General features: G+C 45.8%; 3 protein-coding genes across 4 annotated transcripts in view; 2 read left to right on the top strand and 1 right to left on the bottom strand.

Annotated features, from left to right (window-relative positions):
- Window positions 1-3,581, top strand: part of tmco6 (transmembrane and coiled-coil domains 6) — a 38,826-nt gene extending 35,245 nt beyond the window's left edge. Inside the window, exon 13 of one of the 2 annotated variants that reach the window (XM_080201247.1) lies at window positions 1,576-3,581. In XM_080201247.1, coding sequence (XP_080057373.1) covers window positions 1,576-1,584 — 9 coding nt within the window. In that variant the 3' untranslated portion in view covers window positions 1,585-3,581. The remainder of the gene's footprint in view (window positions 1-1,575) is intronic. The other variant, XM_080201248.1, reaches the window with a different exon arrangement.
- Window positions 3,582-10,463: 6,882 nt separating this feature from the next.
- On the bottom strand, window positions 10,464-20,271 carry ndufa2 (NADH:ubiquinone oxidoreductase subunit A2). Its single transcript, XM_080201029.1, has 3 exons — window positions 20,123-20,271; window positions 12,658-12,764; window positions 10,464-10,687 (listed from the first exon to the last, which is right to left on the bottom strand). Exons 1-3 carry the CDS (start codon window positions 20,230-20,232, stop codon window positions 10,599-10,601), a joined length of 306 nt encoding a protein of 101 aa, XP_080057155.1. The 5' UTR covers window positions 20,233-20,271; the 3' UTR covers window positions 10,464-10,598.
- Window positions 20,272-20,605: 334 nt separating this feature from the next.
- Window positions 20,606-25,372, top strand: part of ik (IK cytokine) — a 42,600-nt gene continuing 37,833 nt past the window's right edge. Inside the window, exons 1-3 of the mRNA XM_080201246.1 lie at window positions 20,606-20,776; window positions 23,975-24,041; window positions 24,619-24,711. Coding sequence (XP_080057372.1) covers window positions 20,761-20,776; window positions 23,975-24,041; window positions 24,619-24,711 — 176 coding nt within the window. The 5' untranslated portion in view covers window positions 20,606-20,760. The remainder of the gene's footprint in view (window positions 20,777-23,974; window positions 24,042-24,618; window positions 24,712-25,372) is intronic.

The raw sequence follows: 25,372 nt of genomic DNA, 5'->3' as shown, positions 1-25,372 counted from the left end.
GCATTTTTAATGATCAGCTCAAGCAGAGTCAATTCTTTGACTCCAAATAAGTGCTTGAAATAGGGGCACATTCCCTAAACCCGGTCAGCTTAATCCAAGGTCCAATACAGCTGAGGCTGGAAATGTGAAATCAAAACTGGAAATGCTAAGCAGCTTTTATAAAACCTTCCTCAAGAGGGAGTACTCGTTGGACTGAAACACCAGCTTATTCTCCCCCTCCCCCTCCCCGCTCGGTCTCTCCTCTCCCCTCGCCTCGCCCAGCCCAGCCCTCTCTCCCCTTGCCCTCCCCCTACAGATGCTGCCTGACCTGATGAGTGCTTCCAGCACTTTCTCTCTTTTTTTCATTCCAGTAAAGTTAGGGTCCATGTGGGAATATGCTGATCCATCAGCTGTGCTCAGTGGGATCTCTCTTGCCTCTGTATCTGAAGATTGTGGGTTCAGGATCCCATTCCAGATTCTTCAGTGTGTAGCCCAGGCTGACATTTCCAGTGCCTTACTGAAGGGTGCGTTACCATGCCTGAGGTTTTACCTTTCATATGAGGCAAACTGAGGTCCCCCCTGCCCCTCTCGGGCTCTTGTGAAAGTTTGCATTTTGAAGAGCAGGGTCTCCTTGACGTTCTGGCCATCCTTCATCCAACATCACGGTCATTATCACATTGCTGATTGTGGGAGTTTCAACTCTTCAAACATGTGAGAAAGGAACATTTTTTTTCTAACTGCAGTTATTGTCACATAGAATCCCTACAGTGCAGAAGGGGGCCATTCGGCCCATCGAGTCTGCACTGGCCACAATCCCACCAAGGCCCTATCCCCATAACTCCATGTGCTTACTCTAGCTCATCCTGACAGTAGGGGGCAATTTATTTGCTGAACAGTGGGAAGTGTCTCTGTCGTGTAAAGAAAAATATAACATCCCACCTCTGCGCTGCACTGTGCGCAAATTGAGTGCCACATTTTCTTTGTGGCTACAATTTAAACAGTACATCCGCCAATGTTTTGAAGCGCTCTGCACCCGAGGTAGTGAGAGCCGCTGTGTTTTCTCTTATACGACTGAGCTATTTCCTGGTGTTCGGTGTTGGATCTGCAGCTGGAACGCTGGGATGTGTTTGGAGAGTAAAGCATTGTGAGGAACTCGCAGCATAATTCTTGCCAATTTCCCAAAAAAAAAGCAATGCTGTAATTTTGAGGAGGGGGGGGGTGTGGTGGGTGATTTGTTGGCAGTGAAGGCTGACAGATGGGGATGAAAGATTTCTCGCTCTGGCAGCTGCTCGAGAAGCCTTTCATCCCATCTGTTTGGGGCTGCGTTTTGCTGCCGTGCTGACCGACCCCTGGTACCTTTCTAGTGAAATGATTCTCTGCATTCTCCGCACGGTCCCTCGGGGACTGCAACACTAAGGCACAGTCCTGAGTGGGAAACTGAAAAGGGGATTATCGAATGCCAGAGATTAAAGACCTTTCTGTTGTATCCATGGCAACCAGTTATCAGATGAGAAACTCATTGATAGTACATAAACTTCAGTCATTAAACATTCCATTCAGTTGCCTTCCGACTAATTATTTCCTTTTTCTCTCCAGGCTGTTTGACATCATCCCAGGCTGTTGGGATTGGCCAGAATAGTAATGAAGCTCATTTACTGGCAGAATATGGAAAGTGAGACCTCGTTACCTGTCACATCTTCCAGGTCAATCTCCTTTACCCCCGGCTCCTCCAACATCGCTATTCCAAGAGGACGTTGAATACGTGCCGGGGTCTAGCCTGGGCAGCCTTGACAAGTGCCCGTTACTCCCTGGGGCTTGTTGCCGGAGACTGTGCCAGGCCCTCAACTGCATCGGCCTTTTTTGAATATCTGTATGTAGCGTCCGGACTGATTTTCCCGCCTCCATCTCGGGGGCCGATTGTGGCTGAATTGATCTTCACTTCAGCTGGGAGTCAAACCTAGGAACTTGTACAACTCAGCTCAAATGACCGTCGGAATCTTTTATGTACCACAAAGCTGGATTTTCCACCAGACGCTTGAACACTTGTACTTGACTGGGCTTTAGTCAGTATTCCACACAAAACTGAGAGAGAACAGGTCACACAGATACTAAATCTCAACCTCAACCCAATGCTGGTAAATCCCAAGGATGTTGGAGTCCCAGTATAGATTGCAGAAATGATTTGTGCCCTCTTGATGAATTGGCTTCTTCCCACTCTGTCTCCAGTTACCAACTCCATCCCTCTCATGGCAACAGTCTCAGACTAAACCAGACTCTTTCTTTGAATCTGGAGATGATTTTCTAACCACAAATTTATGCCACCACAAAGCAGTCTATTTTAACCTCCACAACATTGCCCGATTTCACCTCTGCCTCAGTTCATCTGCTGCTGAAACCCTCAATCCTTCCTTTGTAGCCTCTACACTTGACTGTCCTAATGCACTCTGGCAGCTGTCCCACATTTTGCTCTCTGTCATCCAAAACTCCACTGTGTGAGTCTTAACCCACATCAAATAAAGTAAAAATTAAAGTTAGTTAGTCACAAGTCGGCTTACGTTAACACTGCAATTAAGTTATTGTAAAATTCCCCTAGCCCTATTCCCCTCTCTCTCATCCTGTGTTAGCTGACCCACATTGATCAAGCTAAATTGTGATTTTAAAATTCTCGTCCTTGTTTTCAAATCCCTCCATGGCCTCACTTCTCCCTATCTCATCAAATCCCAACAGTGCCAGACACAGGCCATTCAGCACATCGAGCCTGCACTGACAACAATCACACCCTGGCCCTATACCTGTAACTCCATGTATTTACCCTGCTAGTCCTCCGACACAAAGGGGCAATTTAGCACGGGCAATCGACCTAACCCGGAGGGAGGAAACCAGAGCACCCAGAGGAAACCTACGCAGACCTGGGGAGAACATGCAAATTCCACACAGACAGTGACCCAAAGGCCAGAATTGAATCGGGGCCCCTGGTGCTGTGAGGCAGCAGTGCTAACCACTGTGCACCGAGATGCTATAGTTGTTTCTAGATCTCCAATACCTAGGCTGATGTAATTCTGGCTTTATGAATCTGCCCACCATGGATGGGTATCCTTAGTTGCATTGACCCTACCTGCTCAATTCCCATACACACCTCTTCATTTAACTTCTCTCCTTTAAGACACCCTTAAAACCTACCTCTTCAACCAAGCTTCTAATCGAGATGTGTCTTGTATTGTAAAGCTCCTGTGAAGCACGTTGAAATCTTTTATCATGTAAATATAAATTGTTCTAATAGTTGTTTACAAAGTAAATACTATTTTGTATGAATTTGTCTATTGAAGTTTTACAATATTAAAACAATGAATACCAAACTCAATTGTACCCAACCAAGTCTCTGAGGGGCAAGCTGGATTTGAAAACAACAGTGCCTGTGTCCACTTATGGGCAGGAATCTGAGTTGGGGAACTTGGGGATTCCTTGTCACAAAGTGGTTTTCTTGGTATCTGTCCTGCTGACTCTCAAGATGTGGCAGATCCCTTGCTGTGTGTGCATGTCCCAGACCAGCTGTGAAAGCCATAACTCAGTCCACCATAGTTCCAGTGACCAGGTGAGAGAGAATTAATGCATGATGTGTGGAAATCATCAGTTACCTCATTTACTGACCTTAATACTGGATCATTCCACTTCCATATGCAGCAATACCAAATAATAAGAACATAAGAAATAGGAGCAGGAGTAGGCCATCTAGCCCTTCGAGCCTGCCCCGCCATTCAGTAAGATCATGGCTGATCTGTCGTGGCTCAGTTCCACATTCCCGCCCTCTTCCCCATAACCCTTAATCCCCTCGCTTATCAAAAACCCATCAACCCGCGTCTTAAAAATATTTAGCGAGGCAGCCTCCACCACCTCAACGGGCAGAGAATTCCAGAGATTCACCACCCCTTCAGTGAAGAAGTTCCTCCTCAACTCTGTTCTAAACCGCCCCCCTCTTTATCTTGAGGCTGTGCCCCCTAGTCCTACTGTCCTTTCTGAGCGGGAAGAGTCTCTCCACCTCTATCCTATCCATCCCATTCATCATCTTATACGTCTCAATGAGATCTCCCCTCATTCTTCTAAACTCTAACGAGTACAAGCCTAGTTTATTCAGCCTCTCCTCATAGCTCAACCCCCTCAACTCCGGTATCAGCCTAGTAAACCTCCTCTGCACTCCCTCCAAGGCCAAAATATCGTTGCGAAATAACGGCGACCAAAATCCTGTTTAGGAAATTCCTTATTTAACAGTGACTCCCGCTGCTGACTAGAAAGGCTTCCAGAACAGTTGTACTTGTGTTCTTGATCTGCACTGTGGCTATCAGTGGATATGCAACTGACCCTGATCCTGTCAGTGGGTGCCAAAAGCATCAATGAAGTTTACAAACCTCCAAAGTCTCAGTATTAAAATTTAAGAGACTTGTACTTCCCAGGCGGGAAGACATTTTAAAACGTTTAGGGCAGTGTTGACCAGAAACAGGATTTCAAAGCCAATCAATGCGGAATCTGATATTTAGAAACATAACAATTTAATCTGCCTAAATTATGAGTTCAGCTTTAAGAAGAATCACTTATGGAGTCATGATGTTGAATGCCGGTGTTGGACTGGGATGGGCACAGTAAGCAGTCTCTCAACACCAGGTTAAAGTCCAACAGATTTATTTGGTGTCACGAGCTTTCAGAGCACTGCTCCTTTCTCAGGTGAGTGGAGAGTTGGGTTCACAAACACGGCATATATAGACAAAGACTCGATTGCAAGAACTTCCGCACACGAGGACAGCCTCAACCGGGATCTTAGGTTCATGCCACACTACATGTAACCCACACCATTTGGTCTGGGCTTGCAAAATCCTAGTAATTGTCCTGGTTTGAGACAATTCACATCTCTTTAACTTGTGATTATCCCTCTCTCCACTCGCATTGTCTGTACCTGGAAAGACTTGATTATCTGTAAAGATTCACATTCCAACCATTATCTTGCAATTGGGTCTGTGTCTATATGTGCCGTGTTTGTGAACCCCATTCACCTGATGAAGGAGCTCGTGATACTGAATAAGCCTGTTGGACTTTAACCTGGTGTTGTGAGACTTCTTATTGTGCTTACTTATGGAGCTATCATCAAAGTTGGAAAGGCTTTATGCAGGGAACTTGGCAGGACAGCTTGGTAGATAATGGGTGGCACAGTGGTTAGCACTGCTGCCTCACAGTGACAGAGTCCCAGGTTCAGTTCTGGCCTTGGGTGACTGTGCATCAAATTCCAAGCACTCCCACATCTGGTGTAGCACAGAGTAAAGCTTTTCTCTATGCTTTAACAATATGCTGCACATTCAGAAATGGTCCCCACTGCAACACTTGAGACACAGTCCATTTCCTACTCGAATGATTCTACATATTCTAGAGATAGCTTGAACATCAACAGAGTACTTTTTCAGACTCTTGCTTGATGATGATGATGGCAACAAAATTGATATTTATATATTCTGTTAATGTGGAGCTGCACAGGGAACCGAAGACTTCCTCCCCAACCCACAAATTGAATGGTTAAAATGCCAAAAGCCAGCGAGAAAGATCTGAGTGTGATTTTAGTAGATTGCAATAACATTTCAGTATCCCTTGTTCCATGAAATAATCATCAAATGAATGAGTGTCATTCAGAGATATATCATGGCAGTTTCTTTATTTAATAAAGTAAATGTTTGCAATTCTTTTTTATTACAGGCGCCAAGATGTTTGGAGATGGGAAAGTTCTTGAATCTGTCAATATCCTTTCCCTTTCGGCTAATTTTGGACATCTGAATATTGAATGTCGGGCCTTTTGTCGTTCAAACAATGGCCATCGTTGTGCTTTGACGAGAAGTTACCGTTAATGCCCTGATTTTCACAGAATAAAATGTCCAATGGCATTTTCATGTTGATGTAATGGATATTGAACAAAAGATCGGAGAGAAATAAAGATTGTGCACTTATGTAGTAATTTTGACGTCCCAAATTTGGATGTCCCAAATCATTTTACACCCAATGCATCATTCTTGAAGTGCAGTCGCTGTTGTAGTTTAGGGAAGCCTAATGGCTAATATGTGCACAGTGAGATTCTATAACGTTGAGTTAATGCTTTGTGTTGTTTGATGGGTATTGTCCAACAGCCTGGAGGGAATGTCTGCTTTTCTTTGGAATAAGTGTCCTGGGATTGTGCTCACTAGAGGGCAGATGGTGCCATGTTTTAGTGTCCCATCTGAAAGGTGGCACTGTTGACCATCCAGCACCAAGCTGAGGGAGTACTGCAATGTCAGCCTGGGTTAGAACATAGAACATAGAACACTACAGCACAAACAGGCCCTTCGGCCCACAAGTTGCGCCGATCACATCACCTACCAACCTACAGACCTATCTATAACCCTCAATCTCATTAAACCCCATATACTCATCCAGAAGTCTTTTAAAAGACCCCAGCGAGTTCGCCTCCACCACCACTGACGGCAGCCGATTCCATTCACTCACCACCCTCTGAGTGAAAAACTTACCCCTAACATCACTTCTGAACCTCCCTCCCCGCACCTTAAATCTGTGTCCTCTCGTAGCGACCATTTCAAACCGGGGAAATAGCCTCTGAGAGTCCACCCTATCTATTCCTCTCAACATTTTGTAAACTTCTATCAGGTCGCCTCTCAACCTTCGTCTCTCCAGGGAAAAGAGTCCCAGCTCCCTCAACCTAACTTCATAAGGCATGCCTCCCAGTCCAGGCAACATCCTTGTAAATCTCCTCTGCACCCTTTCAATAGCTTCTACATCTTTCCTATAGTGAGGCGACCAGAACTGCGCACAATACTCCAAATGAGGCCTGACAAGGGTCTTATAAAGTTCCAGCATTACCTCCCGACTCCTAAACTCAATCCCTCGATTAATGAAGGCCAGTACACCATACGCCTTCTTGACCACCTCCTCCACCTGCGAGGCCGATTTAAGAGTCCTGTGGACCCGGACCCCAAGATCCTTCTGCTCCTCAACACTACTCAGACTTCTGCCCTTGATAGTGTACTCGTTCATCCCGTTGGTTCTGCCAAAATGGACGACTACACATTTATCCGCGTTGAAGTCCATCTGCCACTTCTCTGCCCAGTCCTGCATCCTATCTATGTCCTGCTGCAACTTTTGCCATCCTTCCAGACCATCCACAACACCACCGACCTTCGTGTCATCAGCGAACTTACTTACCCATCCCTCCACTTCCTCATCCAGGTCATTTATGAAAATGACAAACAACAAGGGTCCCAGAACAGATCCTTGAGGCACTCCGCTGGTTCGGTTTTCTGGAGCCTGTGACCCAAGCAGCTGAAGGCTAAGGCAGCAAGTGAGGAAACTTAGGGATTATGAGAGGCGTGGACAGAGTGGAGAGTCAGAAGCTTTTTTTCCCAGAGTGGAAGAGTCAGTTACTAGGGGGCATAGCTTTAAAGTGCGAGGGACAAGGTTTAAAGGATATGTATGAGGCAGATTTTTTACACAGAGTAGCGGGTGCCTGGAACTCATTGCTGGGAGAGGTAGTGGAAGCAAATATGGTAGTGACTTTTAAGGGGTGTCTTGATAAATACATGAATAGGATGGGAATAGAGGGATATGGTCCCTGGAAGGGTAGGGGGGGTTTTAGTTCAGTCAGGCAGCATGGTCGATGTAGGCTTGGAGGGCAAAGGGCCTGTTCCTGTGCAGTAATTTTCTTTGTTCATTGACTCCCCATCAAGTCAAAGTTGAAGGAGTGCCAAGATCTGAGGGCTATAGGGCTGGAGGAGGTTACAAAGGGGCGAGGCTACGATGGGATTAGGAAACAATGATGATTTTTCTTATTTAATAAGAGTTTTTGCCAGACCAGGAATCAATACAGCACAGGGATAATGAGCGATTGGGACGTGGTGCAAGTTAGGATTCAGGCAGCAGAGTTCTAGATGAGTTTGAGTTTATGCTGGTTGGAAGATGGGGCCCCAACTAGAGGAGACAGATTCTGTGCAGCAGGTCAGGCAAGATCCTGTAATGATTTTGAGGTTAAGTATTTCTGAAGCTGCTATCCTGAGGGCAGGAAGCTAATGGAGTTTGGTAGAGAAAATAAGCAGCAGTGTTCTGAATGAAGTTACAATTTGTGTAAGATGCAGTCGCAAGGGGGATCGATCTTGAGAATAACCCAGCTCTGAAGTCGTGGTGGGTGTTTAAAAGTCGTGATTGAGATTTCACCTATTGCTGCTACAGGGAATGGGGTGATATTCTCCATAGCAGTTTCATAGCGAGAGGATTTGAGGATAGGGATGTTTTGCTGCGATCAGATAGGGCATTGATTCGCCACACCTGGAGTGTTGCATGCAGTTTTGGTGTCCTTATCCGAGGAAGGGTGTCCTTGCTATAGGTGATGTATAGGTCAGCACAGTAAATAGTGTCTCAACATTAGGTTGAAGTCCAACAGGTTTATTTGGTAGCACAAGGTTTTGGAGCATTACTCCTTTAAGTAAGTGAAGAGTTGTGTTCACAAACAGGGCATAAAAAGACACAGACTCAATTTATAAGATAATGGTTGGAATCTTATAAATTGAGTCTGTGTCTTTGTGTGCCCTGTTTGTGAACACAACTCTTCACTCACCTAAAGAAGGAGCAATGCTCCAAAAGCTTGTGCTACCAAATAAACCTTTGGACTTTAATCTGATGTTGTGAGACTTCTTATCATGTTTACTCAAGTCGAACACCGGTATCTCCATGTTATAGGTCAGATCAAAACTCCGAAATGTTTTATGGAGGCTGTCTGAATCATACGTTTTGCTTGAATTTGGCTAGGATAAGTCATGATATATTTCACCTCGAGTATGATTCAAATGACCCACTAGGGAGCTTTTATCAAAGTTTATTTCAGAATATAGTTAACATATATAGTAAGAATATCAGCAAAAACTTCTATTACAAACAACCACAATAATGTATAACCCTTAATGAATATAGGAGCTATCCTAATCAAACTAATTCCATAAACAGATTTAATACAGCATTGACTAATGCTCACGTGATACTGGAATTGAGTCCTTTCGATGAAGTCTGCAGTTCTCTGGATAGACTCAGAACAGCTTGACATCAGAACAGCTTCTCAAAACACCAGGCACTCTAGGCAAGCTCCCAACAGCAGATTCCCCTGTTCATAAAGGCAAGGCCTTCCTTTCTGATCACCAACAAAATTTCCAAAACTGGGGAGAGACTTATTTTCAACTTGATGCCCCCTTCAAAAACTCAAAACTACCACTCCAAACTGAAAATAAGAAACTACTACTACCTGACCCGCTAATCAGTTTTTCCTGTAACAATGGGGAGTCATAAAGTATGTAAAAATAACCTATTTAATCAGCAATAAAAGGACATCTCCAGTCAAACTGGTGCCATAATGACATCAGCTAAAGTTATGAGCTGAGAAACAATGATCTTAAAACATCTCCTAAAGGTACACCAATGCCATAATGGACTGCAGTAAAGGTGTACTAGGCTGATTCCTGGGATGGCAGGTCTGTCCTATGAGGATAGACTAAGTCAGTTAGGATTATATTCACTGGAGTTTACAAGAGTGAGAAGGGATCTCATAGAAACTTATAAAATTTTAACAGGTTAGACAGAGTGGAGGATTCAGGAAGAATGTTCCTGATGGTGGGGGTCATAGTTTGAGAATAAGGGGTAAACTTTTTAGGACTCAGGTGAGGAGAAATTTCTTCACCCAGAGAGTGTGTGGAATTCACTACCACAGTAGTTGAGGGCAAAACATAGTGTGATTTCAAGAAATAATTAGATATAGCTCTTAGGGTTAAAGGGATCTAGAGAGATTGGGGTGGGTGGGGAAATCAGGCTATTGAATCTGATTGAAATGAATGGTGAAGCAGACTCAAAGGGCTGAATGGCCTACTTTTTTCTGTGTTTCCTCAGTTTCCACCAAGCAAGACTAGTGGGCCTGCATTACTAACCTTCAGAAACACAAGTAGGCAAAGAAGCTTCATCTAAGGCTTTTGGGTGTACACAGTTGTATTAAAAATATAGTATTAAATAGAGGTGATAGCTCTCAAAACAAGAACTGTGCAGTGTAAGAGTTAGGCCCCTGAGACATCTTCACCACTGGAATTACTTCCGAGAGTGTTTAGTATTTCAGTTTTTAGATATGAAAGAAGTTAAACTAACTTTCAATCCACTCCAGGCAACTGGGATAAAGATCTCTGAAACCCATTAAAGAAACTAAGTGGAATGAGGTTGAGAAATCCCAATGCAACTCACAACACAAATTGGCTTTAAATCTGACACCAGTAATGGGAAACTGCAGCAATGAAAGCAATCATGGTATATATAGTCAGGCCAGTGGGGACAAGTTGAATATTTTATCCAGCTTCAGTTTGCTTATGAGCATGATGTTAAAGTCGGTAGCAGTTGGAAAACGACCATAGAAACTGACACAGCGCACAGGACTCGAATGCATTTTAATTTAGATTTATTTTACAGTTGCATATCTCTCCACTGGGAAACCAGGCAAGACGGTGGAAGAGAAACATTCCCATGCTATTATTTTTTATTAAGCTTTTTCCTTCACAGTTGAATTGCTCCACAGTTCACGGTTTGGTAATCAGAGACTCAAGTGCCTTTGCCACCTGCTCGGAGTCTAAATTATCCAACGGTACATTTCTCTCTCTTCCGAACTCTGGAACAGGAAGGAAATAAAGAAAAACAAGCATCGTGAGCAGCTCAATGCTGTTATCTCATTTATTGCAGAGCTTGGTGTTTAGTCAAGCAGTTTCACTGAAGTGTCACGCTTGGAAGAAATAGCAATTTACCTGCATTTTCCCTCTGTTTATAGTGTGGAAATGGGGGGAGGGGGGTAATGGAATAGGAACTTGTGTTTTGACAGCATCTTTTATGATCTCATGATGTCCCAAAGCATTTTACAGCCAATGACACAGTTTCAAACAGCATTCTCGCTTCAAATATAGGAAGCGCATGACAACTTATGTACAAATATCACACAAGCTGGTGGCATAGTGGTTAGCACTGTTGCCTCACAGTGCCACAGACCCAGGTTCGATTCCCAGCTTGGGTTACTGTCGGTGTGGAGTTTGCACGTTCTCCTGCTGTTTGCGTGGGTTCCCTTCCACAGTCCAAAGGTGTGCCGGTTAGGTGGATTGGCCATGCTAAATTGCCCCTTAGTGTCAGGGGGACTAGCTAAGATAGATACATGAGGTTATGGAGGTAGGTCCTGGGTGGGATTGTGGTTGGTGCAGACCTGATGGGCTGGATCGCCTCCTTCTGCACTGTATGGAGATATGGAGCAGATTATCCAGTTTAGTGATGTTGATTGAGGGACAAATACGACAGAGAACTCCCCAGATCTGCAAAACATATTGGTTGAGGGATCTTTAATGTCAGTCTGAGAAGGTAGGTTTAATACTAAAGGATGTCAACTGAGAGTGCAGTACTCTACTTCAAACCAACTGCATGGTAAAGCAAATATAATTCAAAATAAATATTTTCCTGTTCTTTAATTGTGTTTTCCAATTTATTTTTCCCCTTCTACACTGTACAGTTCCACCCGAACTTTCTGTAGCATGTAGACTGGATCCTTAGATGGTTATTTACTTAGAAGGAAACCTGCCCCCAACATCTGGATAAAAATTTATTTACAACTTTACTGATAGATTGTAGCTGAAATCTGTATGAAACAAGACATTTCCCCATCTGTTAGAAGAAATATTCTAAACTGAATGATAAGCCAAATGAGTAATAAGTCATAACTTGCATTTATATAACCCCTAAGGTAGTTAAGGGAATCTTGATGAAACATGACAGAGATGCACAGGGAGCTGTTAGGATAGAATAACCAAATACCCAAAAGCTTGGTCAAAAAGAAAGGTTTTAAAACATGTCTTAAAAGGAAGAGAAGGGCTTTAGGGGGGGAATTCCAGTGCTTAGCCACATAAAATCACAGCCAGAGTGGAGTTATTGAGATCAGGGAGCTGCAGGAAATCTGAATTGAAGGAGTGCAGAGAACTTGAAAGGTTGGAGGAGTTTACAGGGATGGAGAGGAGCGAGGTCACGAAGGGACAAGAACGAGCATTTGCAAATCAAGGTGTTTGTGGACTGGGAGCCAGTGTGGGTCAACAAGGATAGGTGGTGGTGGTGATGAAACTTGTTAGTAATTTGACAACCGAATATTAGGATGAGGGTGATGACTGCTGGGGAGTGGAACACTTTGGGTAACCGCAAGTTGTGCAGATACGCTATGGTTAGGGATAGAGGTAACCTTCACATCACTTCCACCAAATTCTTAACTCCCACCTCAAAAGTGCCTATCTTATTAATTGTTTTATTTCCCATTTCAGCCATCCTGTGGTGTCAGGGATAAATCCCTGATAAATATGAGACAGATCTGGATCCCATCCAGTTGGATCAGACCACCCAAATACATTACAATTGGACGACCCAGCCAGCAGAGTAGAGTTATACAAGCTGACAGCACAGCAGACAACCAGGATCTATCTAACTAATCACACTCTCCCCTCAGTCAGGGCTGGATTGAAACTCTGGAAGCAAAATAAATAGTCTAAAGCCACATCAATCCATTTGCCCGATTTAAGGTACTTTTTTGTATGGGATCTGTAGTTCAGAATTCCTTACCATATCGAGCCCAGGCTTTAGACTGTACACCGGCACACTCCCGGATGAGAATAGGAAATTCTGGATTCGCCTTCTTCAGTGCCACATAGTTCTGCTCAATGAATTCCCTGATTGAACCAAAGACACCAACAGTCACTCTACAGGATCACTGAATGATATACTAGTTCTTTTGAGATATTAGTTTCACACCTAGCTCTTTCCCTCAAAGCCCTGAATGTTTTCATCCTGCAAGTATTTGAGTCTTATTCCACTACCCAATCAGACACTGCATCCCAGATTATAACTTGCTGCATAATATTTTCATTTTCATGTTGTTTCTGGTTTTTTTACTAATTATCTGAAATCTGTGTTGAATATTCCTTTAACTTGTTTTTGTGATGGTTTAAAACACCCAAAACTAACACTATGCTCGAAGAGACAGTGTTATCCCCTGTGATTGCATAATAAAAAGTTTCACGACCAGGTTAAAGTCCAACAGGTTTATTTGGTATCACGAACTTTCGGAGCGCTGCTGCTTCCTCAGGTGACTGGAGAGTTGGGTTCACAAACACTGCATATGTAGACTGAGATACAATTGCAAGGTAATGATTGGAATGTGAGACTTTACAGGTAATCAAGTCTTTACAGGTACAGACAATGCGAGTGGAGAGAGCGTTAAACACAGGTTAAAGAGGTGTGAATTGTCTCAAGCCAGGACAGTTAATAAGATTTTGCAAGCCCAGGTCAAATGGGGGGATGGGGAGCTTACACAGAGTGACATGAACCCAGATCCCAGTTGAGACCTTCCTCACGCGTGCTGAACTTGGCTATCAGTTTCTGCTCGGCAATTCTGCATTGCGTGTGCTGAAGGCCACCTTAGGAGAACGCTTACCCAAAGGTCTGAGGCTGAATGCTCTTGACTGTTAAAAGTGTTCCCCAACAGGAAGGGATCACTCCTGCCTAGTGATTGTTGTGCAGTGTCTGTTCATCCATTGGCATGGCGTCTGTATGGTCTCACCAATGTACCATGCCTCAGGACATCAGCATATGAGGTAGACAACATCGGCCAAGTCGCAAGGGTACGTACGTGTACCTGGTGAGTAGTGTTCTCACATGTGATGGTGGTATCCATGTAGATGATTCAACACATCTTGCAGAGGTTGCTATGGCAGGGTTGTATGGTGTCATGGTCACTGTTCTCCTGAAGGCTGGGTAGTTTGCTGCAGTCAATGATCTGTTTGAGGTTGTGCGGTTGTGGTGATGGCCTTGACGATATGTTCGTCTTCACCGATGACATGTTGAAGGTTCCGGAGAAGATGTCGTATCTTCTCCGCTTTCTACTTGTAAAGAATTGTTTACCTGTAAAGACTCACATTCCAATCATTATCTTGCAATTGAGTCTCTGTCAATATATGCCGTGTTTGTGAACCCACCTCTCCACTCATCTGAAGAAAGGGCAGCACTCCGAAAGCTCTAAACTGTTGGACTTTAACCCAGTGTTGTGAGGCTTCTCACTGTGCCCATCCCAGTCCAATGCAGGCATCTCCACATCATGTCTGCACAACCTCAAGACATCCCAAAGTGCTTTACAGTTCCTAAAACTTTTGAACTGCATAACTCATAAAACCTCACAGCCAACGTGCACAAAGAAAGACAATAAGATGTAGCAGAGTTAGGCCATTCAGCCCATCGGGTTTGCTCCACCATTCAATGAGATCATGATTGATCTGATACGGTAATCATCGACTCCACTTTCCTGCCTTAGCCCCATAACCGTTATTCCTTTACTGATTAAAAATCAGTCTCTCTCAGCCTTGAACATACTTAACGACCCAGCCTCCACAGCCTTCTGTGGTAGAGAATTACACAGATTCACTGCCCTCAAAAGAAATTCCTCCTCATTTCTGTCTTAACTGGGTGACAGCCTTACTCTGAGATTGTGCCCTGTGGTCCTAAAATCTCCCACAAGGGGAAAACAACCTTTCAGCATCTACCCTGTCAAGCCCCCTGAGAATCTGATATGTCTCAATAAAGTCACCTCTCTTCTAAACTCCAAGGAGGACAGCCCAATTACTTAACTGTTTCTCATGAGAAAATCCCTCCCTGCCTGGGATCAGCCTAGTGAACCTTCTCTGGATTGCCTCCAATGACAGTGTATCTTTCTTCAGATAAGGGAACCAAAACTGTTCACAGCACTCCATGTGTGGTCTAACTAATGCCTTGTACACCTTTAGCAAGATTTCCTTATTTTTATATTCCATTCCCTTTAAAATTAAGGCCAACATCCCATTTACCTTGTCTGGTAGCTTTCTGTTAATTATTTATTTCTCTCATAGCGATGAGCTATCTGACCAGATCAATTATTCTAGGTCATGGTTAAGGAATAAACATTGGCCAGGTCACAGGGTAAAACTCCTTTCCTCTTTGAATTTTGCTATAGGATCTTTTACGTCCCCCCGGAGGAGCAGACAGCACCACAGACTGACCTCTCATCTGAAGGACAGCAACTCAGACACTGCAGGGCTCCCTCAGCATTGCACCAAGCGTTAGCCTAAATTATCTGCTCCAAAGCACAGGCTTGAACCTGCAGCCTGACTCAAGTGCAGCGCACGCTATTAACCGAGCCACTACTAACACTTGCAAATCTGGCAAAGCTAAACTCTGAACAATATTATCCACACATCTCTCATAGCAATTTTAAACTGGCAAGGAATTCATCCTTTCTTCAAATGACAGAACAGCTGACTGCAGCTAATATCGCAATGGTCTGATAAATTGTCACAGGAATTATCAATCCAAAGGTGCTGCAACACAAACATTTTCTCAATCACTTTGGCCATGTGTTGGTTAAGTGCATTATAGCAATCATTTGTCCTCAGGGCCAGTTTCATGTCTTGTTTCTCAGCGTTCACCTCTAGATCTCCCTTCTCAATTCTTCTTTTCAGCCAATTCTCAACACCACATTGTTCAATTCTAGGAAATGCTGCAATTTATGTTCAAATATCTCACAAACAGCAGTGAGATACTGATCAGATTAACTGTTTTAGTAATGTTGATTATTATTGTCACATGTATTCAGATAGAGAGAAAAATATTGTTTCTTGCGCACTTTCAGACAAAGCATCATAGAGTACATAAGGGAGGAGGGAAGGATAGGGTGCAGAATATAGTGTTGCAGTTACAGATAGAGTGAAGAGAAAGATTAGCTTCATATACAATAGGACCATTTAAAAGTCTGATGGCAGTAAGGAAGGAACTGTTCTTGAGTCGGCTGGTATGCGTTTTCAGATTTTTGTATCTTTTTCCTGACTGAAGAAGATGGGTGAGAGTATGTCTGGGGTCCTTGGTTATTGCTGCCTGGTTTTCAGAGGCAGCGGGAAGTGTAGACAGAGTCAATGAATGGGAGGCTGGTTTGCATGATGGTCTACGTTCATAAGTGTTTGTAATTTCTTATGGTCTTGGTTAGAGCATGAGCCATGCCATCCAAAAAGGATGCTTCTGATGGTGCATCTGCAAAACTTGGTGAGAGTCGTAGCGGTCTTGCCAAATTTCCTGAACCTTATGTGAAAGTAGAGGCGTTGGTGGGTTTCTTAACTATAATGTCAGTGTGGCAGGACCAAGACAGGTTGTTGGTGATCTGGACACTCAGAAAACTGCAGTTCTCGACCATTTCCACTTCATCCCCTTTGATGTAGACAGGAGCACTATGTCAACTTCAGGAAGCAACTAATTCCTTCATTAATAGACATTGAGGGAGAGATTACTACCATAGTAAGGGGCTGAGGACACAGCCTTGTGGGGCACCCATGCTGCAGATTATCATGGAGAAGGTGTTGTTGCCTATCCTTACTGATTGCAATCTGTGGGTGCGGAAGTCTAGGATCCAGTCACAAAGGGAGGAGCCGAGGCTCAGGCCATGGAGTTTGGAGATGAGTTTTGTAAGAATAATGGTGTTGAAGGTTGAACTGTAGTCAACGAAAAGGAGTCTGACATAAGTCCTTGTTGTCCAGGTATTCCAGGATTGAATGTAGGGCCAGGGAGATGGCATCTGCTGGGGACCTATTGTGAAAATAGGCAAGCTGTAGTGCATCCAGGCAACCTGGGGGACCGGAGTTGAAATGCTTCATGATTAAGCTTTCGAAGAACTTCATGGTGATGGATGTCAGAGCCACTGGGCGATAGTTATTAAGGCACACTGCCTGGCTTTTCTTTGGTACAGGGATGATGGTTGTCTTCTTGAAGCAGATTGGTGTAAGGAGAAGTTAAAAATGTGTGCGAATATCCTCACAATCTAGTTCACGAAGGATCTACATTCTCATCCAGGCTAATTGCTTTACCTGGGTTAACTTTCAAGAAGGTCAATCTGAAAGCTGCAAATGGTGACCTCAGATACTGGCTCAACTGAGGTTGACAAGGAGGATGACATCCTCTCACTGACCTCTTGCTCAAAGCAAGCATAGAATGCGTTGAGCTCATCAGAGAGGGGTGCATTGTTGCTGGCGATTTTACTCATCTTTACCATGTAGCCTGTAAGGTGCTTGTTGAGGGATATATGTTGACACCAGAACACCAGAGAGAGCTCTCCAGATCTTTTACGAAATAACGGGCGAGGGATCTTTTACATCCAGATCAAAGGGCAGATGGAGCCTCAGTGTATTGTCTCATTCAAAAGCTAGCAACTCTGACATTACAGTACTGAGTAATACTCAACTAACTTCATGCTAGAACAAACATAATTCATAGTAAACATCTCCCTGCTCTTTGCTTGTGTTTTCCTATTTATTTTTTCCCTACCACACTGGATATTTAGACCAGGATGTTCCTTTAGTATTTAGGTTGGGTCTTTGATGGTATTTAGTCAAATGAAGGAAACCTGCCCCCCATCGTCAGACCAAAAACGTATTACACCTTCAATCACATGGAGGAAAAATCAGCCAAAGAGCCACAATTTCCCAAGAAGAAAGTGCAGCAACATGACAAGGAAATAGGAAGGTTATTGAATCAATAAGAGACCTTGAGACGCAGCAGGTAGCACCATGCCTTGGAGAAACAACCTATAAAATCCTTTCAACACTCATCCCCCAATGCTCCCTCAGCATGACCCTCTGACAGTGTCGCACTCCCTCAGCGCTGACCCTCTGACAGTGCGGCACTCCCTCAGCGCTGACCCTCTGACAGTGCGGCACTCCCTCAGCGCTGACCCTCTGACAGTGCGGCACTCCCTCAGCGCTGACCCTCTGACAGTGCGGCACTCCCTCAGCGCTGACCCTCTGACAGTGCGGCACTCCCTCAGCGCTGACCCTCTGACAGTGCGGCACTCCCTCAGCGCTGACCCTCTGACAGTGCGGCACTCCCTCAGCGCTGACCCTCTGACAGTGCGGCACTCCCTCAGCGCTGACCCTCTGACAGTGCGGCACTCCCTCAGCGCTGACCCCCTGACAGTGCGGCACTCCCTCAGCGCTGACCCCCTGACAGTGCGGCACTCCCTCAGCGCTGACCCCCTGACAGTGCGGCACTCCCTCAGCGCTGACCCCCTGACAGTGCGGCACTCCCTCAGCGCTGACCCCCTGACAGTGCGGCACTCCCTCAGCGCTGACCCCCTGACAGTGCGGCACTCCCTCAGCGCTGACCCCCTGACAGTGCGGCACTCCCTCAGCGCTGACCCCCTGACAGTGCGGCACTCCCTCAGCGCTGACCCTCTGACAGTGCGGCACTCCCTCAGCGCTGACCCTCTGACAGTGCGGCACTCCCTCAGCGCTGACCCTCTGACAGTGCGGCACTCCCTCAGCGCTGACCCTCTGACAGTGCGGCACTCCCTCAGCGCTGACCCTCTGACAGTGCGGCACTCCCTCAGCGCTGACCCTCTGACAGTGCGGCACTCCCTCAGCGCTGACATAGAACATAGAACATAGAACATTACAGCGCAGAACAGGCCCTTCGGCCCACGATGTTGCGCCGACCAGTTACAAAAACAATGACCCACTAGCCTATACCAATCCCTTTTCGTCCATAAACCTATCCAGAGATCTCTTAAACGCCCCCAAACTAGACGCATTTACAACTGCAGCAGGCAGGGCATTCCAATCCCTCACCACCCGCTGGGTAAAGAACCTACCCCTGACATCCGTCCTGTAGCTACCCCCCCTTAATTTAAAGCCATGCCCCCTCGTGCTAGCTTTCTCCATCCGAGGAAAAAGGCTATCACTATCCACCCTATCTAAACCTCTAATCATCTTATATGTTTCAATAAGATCCCCTCTTAGCCGCCTTCTTTCCAACGAAAACAACCCTAAATCCCTCAGTCTCTCCTCATAGGACCTCCCCACCATACCAGGCAACATCCTAGTAAACCTCCTCTGCACCCTCTCCAACGCCTCCACATCCTTCTTGTAATGCGGGGACCAGAACTGCACACAGTACTCCAAGTGCGGCCGCACTAGAGTAGTGTACAGTTGCAACATTACACTGCGACTCCTAAATTCAATCCCCCTACCAATAAACGCCAAGACACCGTACGCCTTCTTGACAACCTTATCTACTTGATTCCCAACTTTCAGGGATCTATGTACACACACACCTAGATCCCTCTGTTCATCCACACTATTCAAAGTCCTCCCGTTAGCCCTATACTCGACACATCTGTTGCTCCTACCAAAGTGAATTACCTCACACTTCTCCGCATTAAATTCCATCCGCCACCTCTCGGCCCAGCTCTGCAACCTATCTAAGTCTCCCTGCAGACTATGACACCCTTCCTCACAATCTACCACACCTCCAACTTTGGTGTCATCAGCAAATTTACTAATCCACCCAACTATACCCTCATCCAGATCATTAATAAAAATTACAAACAACAGTGGCCCCAAAACAGATCCCTGAGGCACACCACTCGTAACTGCACTCCATGATGAATATTTACCATCCACCACCACCCTCTGTCTCCTATCTGATAGCCAATTCCTGATCCAACTTCCTAGATTACCCACAATCCCATACATCTGCATTTTCTGCAGAAGCCTACCATGGTGAACCTTATCGAACGCCTTACTAAAATCCATGTATACCACGTCAACTGCCTTGCCCCCATCCACCTCTTTGGTCACCTTCTCAAAAAACTCAATAAGGTTAGTAAGGCACGACCTACCTGCTACAAAACCATGCTGACTATTTCTAATCAATTCATTACACTCCAAATAACTATAAATCCTATCCCTAATAATTTTTTCTAAAACCTTGACCCTCTGACAGTGCGGCACTCCCTCAGCGCTGACCCTCTGACAGTGCAGCACTCCCTTAACGTTGTCAGCCTGGAATCGTTGCGCTTATTTCTTTAGACGGGGCTGTTCATTCTCCCGGAGCTGGAGCCGGCTGCTCTGCTCCTCACTGGGACTCCATCACCCTCCCGGTGCCCTTCACAGACACAGCCTCCTCCCTGCCCGGACCCCAGGAGCTGCATCCTTCCCGCGGAGGCCCCGCTGCCACTGACCTGGTGCCCTGGCTGGCACGCGAGCTCTGGCACAGGTGGATACGGAGTTCCCGTAGGTTCTTACTGAGTTTGGAGCCGATACCTCTGACCACAGCACCAGCCGCCGCCATCTTGCTCCCCTTGGGCTGGTCCCGGCACCTCCACCAATCCGATCCAGCCGCCCGGGTGATTGACAGCAGAACTCAGCCAGTCAGCAGCGGTGAGGTCACCGTCTCAGCCTATGGGCGGCAGGGGCGCGACATGTACCGTGATTGACGGTGCAGATAACCAATGGACGTAGAGAATGGGCGGGGCACCAGCACCAATAGCATCAGTTGATGATTGATACCAGCATACACCAATAGAAATGGGGAACCTGACCATGCTTCGCCAATCGTGTGCTGATGGAGGCGGGATGAGTTGCTGCAGATTGTGGGATAGGTACGGAGTTGGGAGGACTCGGTGGGGATTGTGGGATAGGTTCGGAGTTGGGAGGGCTCGCTGGGATGTTTGGATTCGACACGGAGGACTCGCTGGGGATTGTGGGATAGTTACAGAGTTGGGAGGAGTTCTGCAGTTTGTCTTGTTTGGTGATCCTTTTCTCGGGATAGACAAAGTATAATTCTGTTGTGAGTGAGGGGGTCGGCACCGTGTCCAAGATGCCGGAGAGAGACAGTAAGTGACTAGCGGCGCAGGGCTCGGCTTCCCGCTGGGTGTAGCGGTTCGGAAAGCCTGAGGCCTGGGCCTGGGCCTGGGATTTGGACAGTGGCCGCGGTCTCCTCCATTAGGCCCGGGATCAGCGGCTGCTGCCGGCGCCAATTCATCTCCCCTTCCTGCTCAGTATAGAAACCCTCTCCCTACTCTCGGGGAAGATCATCGGCCCCACAGCAGAGGCACAAAATAAATCCAGATTGACAGCCCGACTGAGGGAGTGTGGCACTGCCAGTGGGTCGGTGCTGAGGGAGTGCGGCACTGCCAGTGGGTCGGTGCTGAGGGAGTGCGGCACTGCCAGTGGGTCGGTGCTGAGGGAGTGCGGCACTGCCAGTGGGTCGGTGCTGAGGGAGTGCGGCACTGCCAGTGGGTCGGTGCTGAGGGAGTGCGGCACTGCCAGTGGGTCGGTGCTGAGGGAGTGCGGCACTGCCAGTGGGTCGGTGCTGAGGGAGTGCGGCACTGCCAGTGGGTCGGTGCTGAGGGAGTGCGGCACTGCCAGTGGGTCGGTGCTGAGGGAGTGCGGCACTGCCAGTGGGTCGGTGCTGAGGGAGTGCGGCACTGCCAGTGGGTCGGTGCTGAGGGAGTGCGGCACTGCCAGTGGGTCGGTGCTGAGGGAGTGCGGCACTGCCAGTGGGTCGGTGCTGAGGGAGTGCGGCACTGCCAGTGGGTCGGTGCTGAGGGAGTACTACAGGAAAGCAGTAGAGAATCTGGTGAACTGGTGCAACGACAATAATCTCTCCCTCACTGTCAGTAAGATGAAGAAGCTAACCATCGACTTCAGGAAGCGTAATGCAGGAAATAATGCATTTACATCAACGGGGGTGAAGTGGAGAATGTCAAGAGCTTCAAATTTCAAGGTGTTCAGAAATCCAACAATCTGTCCTGGTCTCTGACCGCTGGTGCTACAGTTAAGAAAGCCCACCAACTCCTCTACTTTCTCAGGAGACGAAGTAAATTTGGCATGTCAGCTACAAAACTTTCCAACCTTTACAGATGCATAATAGGACACATCCTTTCTGCATGTATCACAGCCTGATGTGACTCCTGCTCTAACCAAGACCACAACAAATTACAAAGAGTCGTGAACGAAGCTCAGTCCATCTCTCAAACTAGCCTCCCATCCATTGACTCCATCTACACTTCCCACCGCTTCGGCAAAGCAGCCAGCATAATTAAGAACCCCACGCACCCCAGGCGTACTCTCTTTCACCTTCTTCCGTTGGGAAAAAATACATAAGTCTGATATCGTGTACCATCTAATCAAGAACAACTTCTTCACTGCTGCCATTGGACTTTTGAATGGTCTTCCTGTATATTAAGCTGAACTTTCACTTTGCCCTACCTGTACTTGCATCACTGTATTCTCTCCTCTCCTTTCTTCTCCACTGTGTACTTTATGAATGGTATGCTTGGTCTATACAGTGCGCAAGAAACAATACTTTTCACTGTATCCTATTTCATGTGACAAATAATAAATCAAAACACTGTCAGAGGGTCATACTGATAAAGTGTTGCACTGTCAGAGGGCCAGTACAAAGGGGGCACCTCACTTTTGGAAGTGCTAATTTTCAGATGAAACTTTAAAGTGAGGTACCATCTGCCTTCAAGTGGAGATAACGATCTAAAGAAATTTGATTTTGATTTATTATTGTCACATGTGTTAACATTACAATGAAAAGTATTATTTCTTGTGCATTACACTGACAAAGCATATCATTCATGGAAAAGGAAACGAGAGGGTGCAGAATGTAGTGTTACAGTCATAGCTAGGGTGTAGAGAAAGATCAACTTAATGCAAGCTAAGTCCATTCAAAAGTCTGACAGCAGCAGGGAAGAACCTATTCTTGAGTCAGTTGGTACATGACCTCAGACTTTTGTATCTTTGTCCTGAAGGAAGAAGGTGAAAGAGAGAATGTCTGGGATGTGTAGGGTCCTTAATTATGCTGGCTGCTTTGCCAAGGCAGCGGGAAGTATAGACAAAGTCAATGGATGGGAGACTGGTTGCGTGATGGATTGGGCTACATTCACAACCTTTTGTAGTTCCTTGCAGTCATGGGCAGAGCAGGAGCCGTACCAAGCTGTGATACAAACAGAAAGAATGCTTTCTATGGTGCATCTGTAAAAGTTAGTGAAGTCATGGCTGACATGTCGAACGTATTTAGTCTTCTGAGACAGTAGAGGTGTTGGTGGTTTTTCTTAAATATAGTGTCGGCATGGGGGGACCACGACAGATTATTGGTGATCTGGACACCTAAAAACTTGAAGCTCTTGACCCTTTCTACTTCGTCCCCATCGATGTAGATAGGGGAATGTTCTTTACGCTTCCTGAAGTCGATGACAATCTCCTTCATTTTGTTGACATTGAGGGAGAGATTATTGTTGCCGCACCAGTTCACCAGATTCTCTATCTCATTCTGTACTCTGTCTCATCATTGTTTGAGATGCGACCTACTACAGTGGTGTCATCAGCATACTTGAAAATCGAATTGGAGAGGAATTTGGCCACACAGTCATCAGTGTATAAGGACTATAAGGAGAAGTGAAGCACATCATACAGTTCTGCTGCTGCATTATAGGAAGGATGTGATTGTACCTGACAGAGTACAGATGGCAATTAGGAGGATATTGCCAGGAATGGAGGATTTTATCCATGAAGCAAGATTGGACTGAGTTTGTTTCTCTTGGAAAGTAGAAACTGAAGAGAGATTGAATTGGTTATATAGAATTGAGTGGCCTGAACCAAGTAGATTCCAAAGACCATTTCCCTGAGTTAATAACTAGGGAACATCAATTTAAAATATTGGCAGAGGATTCGAGGGGAATTGAGTAATGTTTTCATCCAGCGCGTGGCAAGAGTTTTGAATTTACTGTCGGGAAAGGGTAGTAGCAGCAGAAACCCTCATCACGATGCACTCAAGGAACCATTACGTACAAAAGACTACAGACCGAGAGCTAGAGGGTGAGATTAGATTGGAAAGCCCTGTCCCCACCTTCTCTGCTGTAAATGTTCATATATCGGAAAGGATGTTTTTAACCATCTGTCTGTGACAGTCCCCCCATGCCGAAACTTGCTCCTCCAGCATGGGTTTAGACCTAGTCCTCCATAAGCAGAAATAGAAAGGATTGTTCTTAAAAAAAACCCTACCTGATTTCTTTCCACAGGTGAACCGTTTTCGAATCCTCTGGCTCCAGATTCGCATGAGATAGAAGATACTCGATCTCTGAATCAGTGAGTATTAGCCACAGCTGGACAAAGAGCTCAGTAATTTAACAGTGTGTCAGCACCAATTCTCTGAAAGAACTGCCTAATTGACCCACACTCCTTCAGGTTTATTTTCCCATTCAGCTACTTTTCTCAGTTATTATTGAATCTGCCTTAAAGGCAATGCCTTCCAAATCATCATTTAAAAAATCCTTATCTCCCCTCTAGTTCATTTGCGAATTATTACCTCTACCTCTGAAGGTGTTGGTCTGTTTGACTATAAACAATATATCCCAGAAGCTAATGGATGGATTTCAGTATACATAGTATATGTAACAGAAAGAAGGAACTGATTAATATTTGGTTGAAATATGGAACCGGCTCCTAATTTTTTTTAAAGCATCTGTTAATATTACACAGCACAGTGGCACAGTAGTTAGCACTGCTGCCTCACAGCGCCAGGGACTGAGAGCTAGAGGGTGGGATTAGCTAAGCGTATGTACCTGTTTGTATAGGGTGGTATGGTTGATCTAACTACGGGATGTCACCTACACGGCAGAATGTTGTTATACTGTTATTTAAATTGTAATGTTGCCGTTCATAGATCGAAGCTAACCAATGAGGACTTCCGAAAGTTGTTGATGACCCCAAGGTCAACGCCATCTTCAGCGCCACCTTCGAAAACCCGCCAACATGAGTGAGTACAATGGAACAGTGAAGGGGTGAAGAAACTTGCGTTTGGGTTTAACTTGGGGATTCAAAGTAATAGTTGTTCATTTATGATTAACTTGCAGCAAAATGTGCAATTATTAGTCCTGTAGGTTTTTAATCCCGTCCTTGTGAGGGATGGGCTAGATCTGAAGGACTGGATTAGTAAATAGGTGGAGATTCTGGCTGAGTAAAGCGCCAGTTTGAACACTGGGATTGGATTCACATGAAGCCTGGGTTGAAGCTCTCCATAGGAGGTAATAATCGTCCTCATCCCGTCCTGCTGCCCAATCTGACAGGCTGCTGTGAAGGGAATACCGATTGTGAGGAATTTCCACCCCTTTCTGGGGAGGGAGGGAAGGAAGGAGTCCAGCAAAAGGGGTCAGCAGTACAGACCCTTCCCCTTTTCACCCCATCACCCCCTCATTTTCTCCCATGGTCCAAAGATGTGCGAGTTAGGTTGATTGGCCAGGATAAATTGACCCTGTTGTCAGGGGATGAGCAGGGGAAGTATGTGGGGTTAGGGCCTAGGTGGGATTGTGCTCAGTGCAGACACAATGGGCCAAATGGCCACCTTCTACACTGTAGAGATTCTGTGAAGTGTAGAAACCCTTCAGCTTCTCCACTTGGTATTCCTGGAGAGCATCTTG

The sequence above is a fragment of the Carcharhinus amblyrhynchos genome, chromosome 13 (genome assembly GCF_965287045.1).
Source record: "Carcharhinus amblyrhynchos chromosome 13, sCarAmb.v2.hapA, whole genome shotgun sequence".
Taxonomy (NCBI): domain Eukaryota; kingdom Metazoa; phylum Chordata; class Chondrichthyes; order Carcharhiniformes; family Carcharhinidae; genus Carcharhinus; species Carcharhinus amblyrhynchos.
Note: the sequence above shows the minus strand (reverse complement) of the source record. Positions and strands in the feature narration are given on the sequence as shown.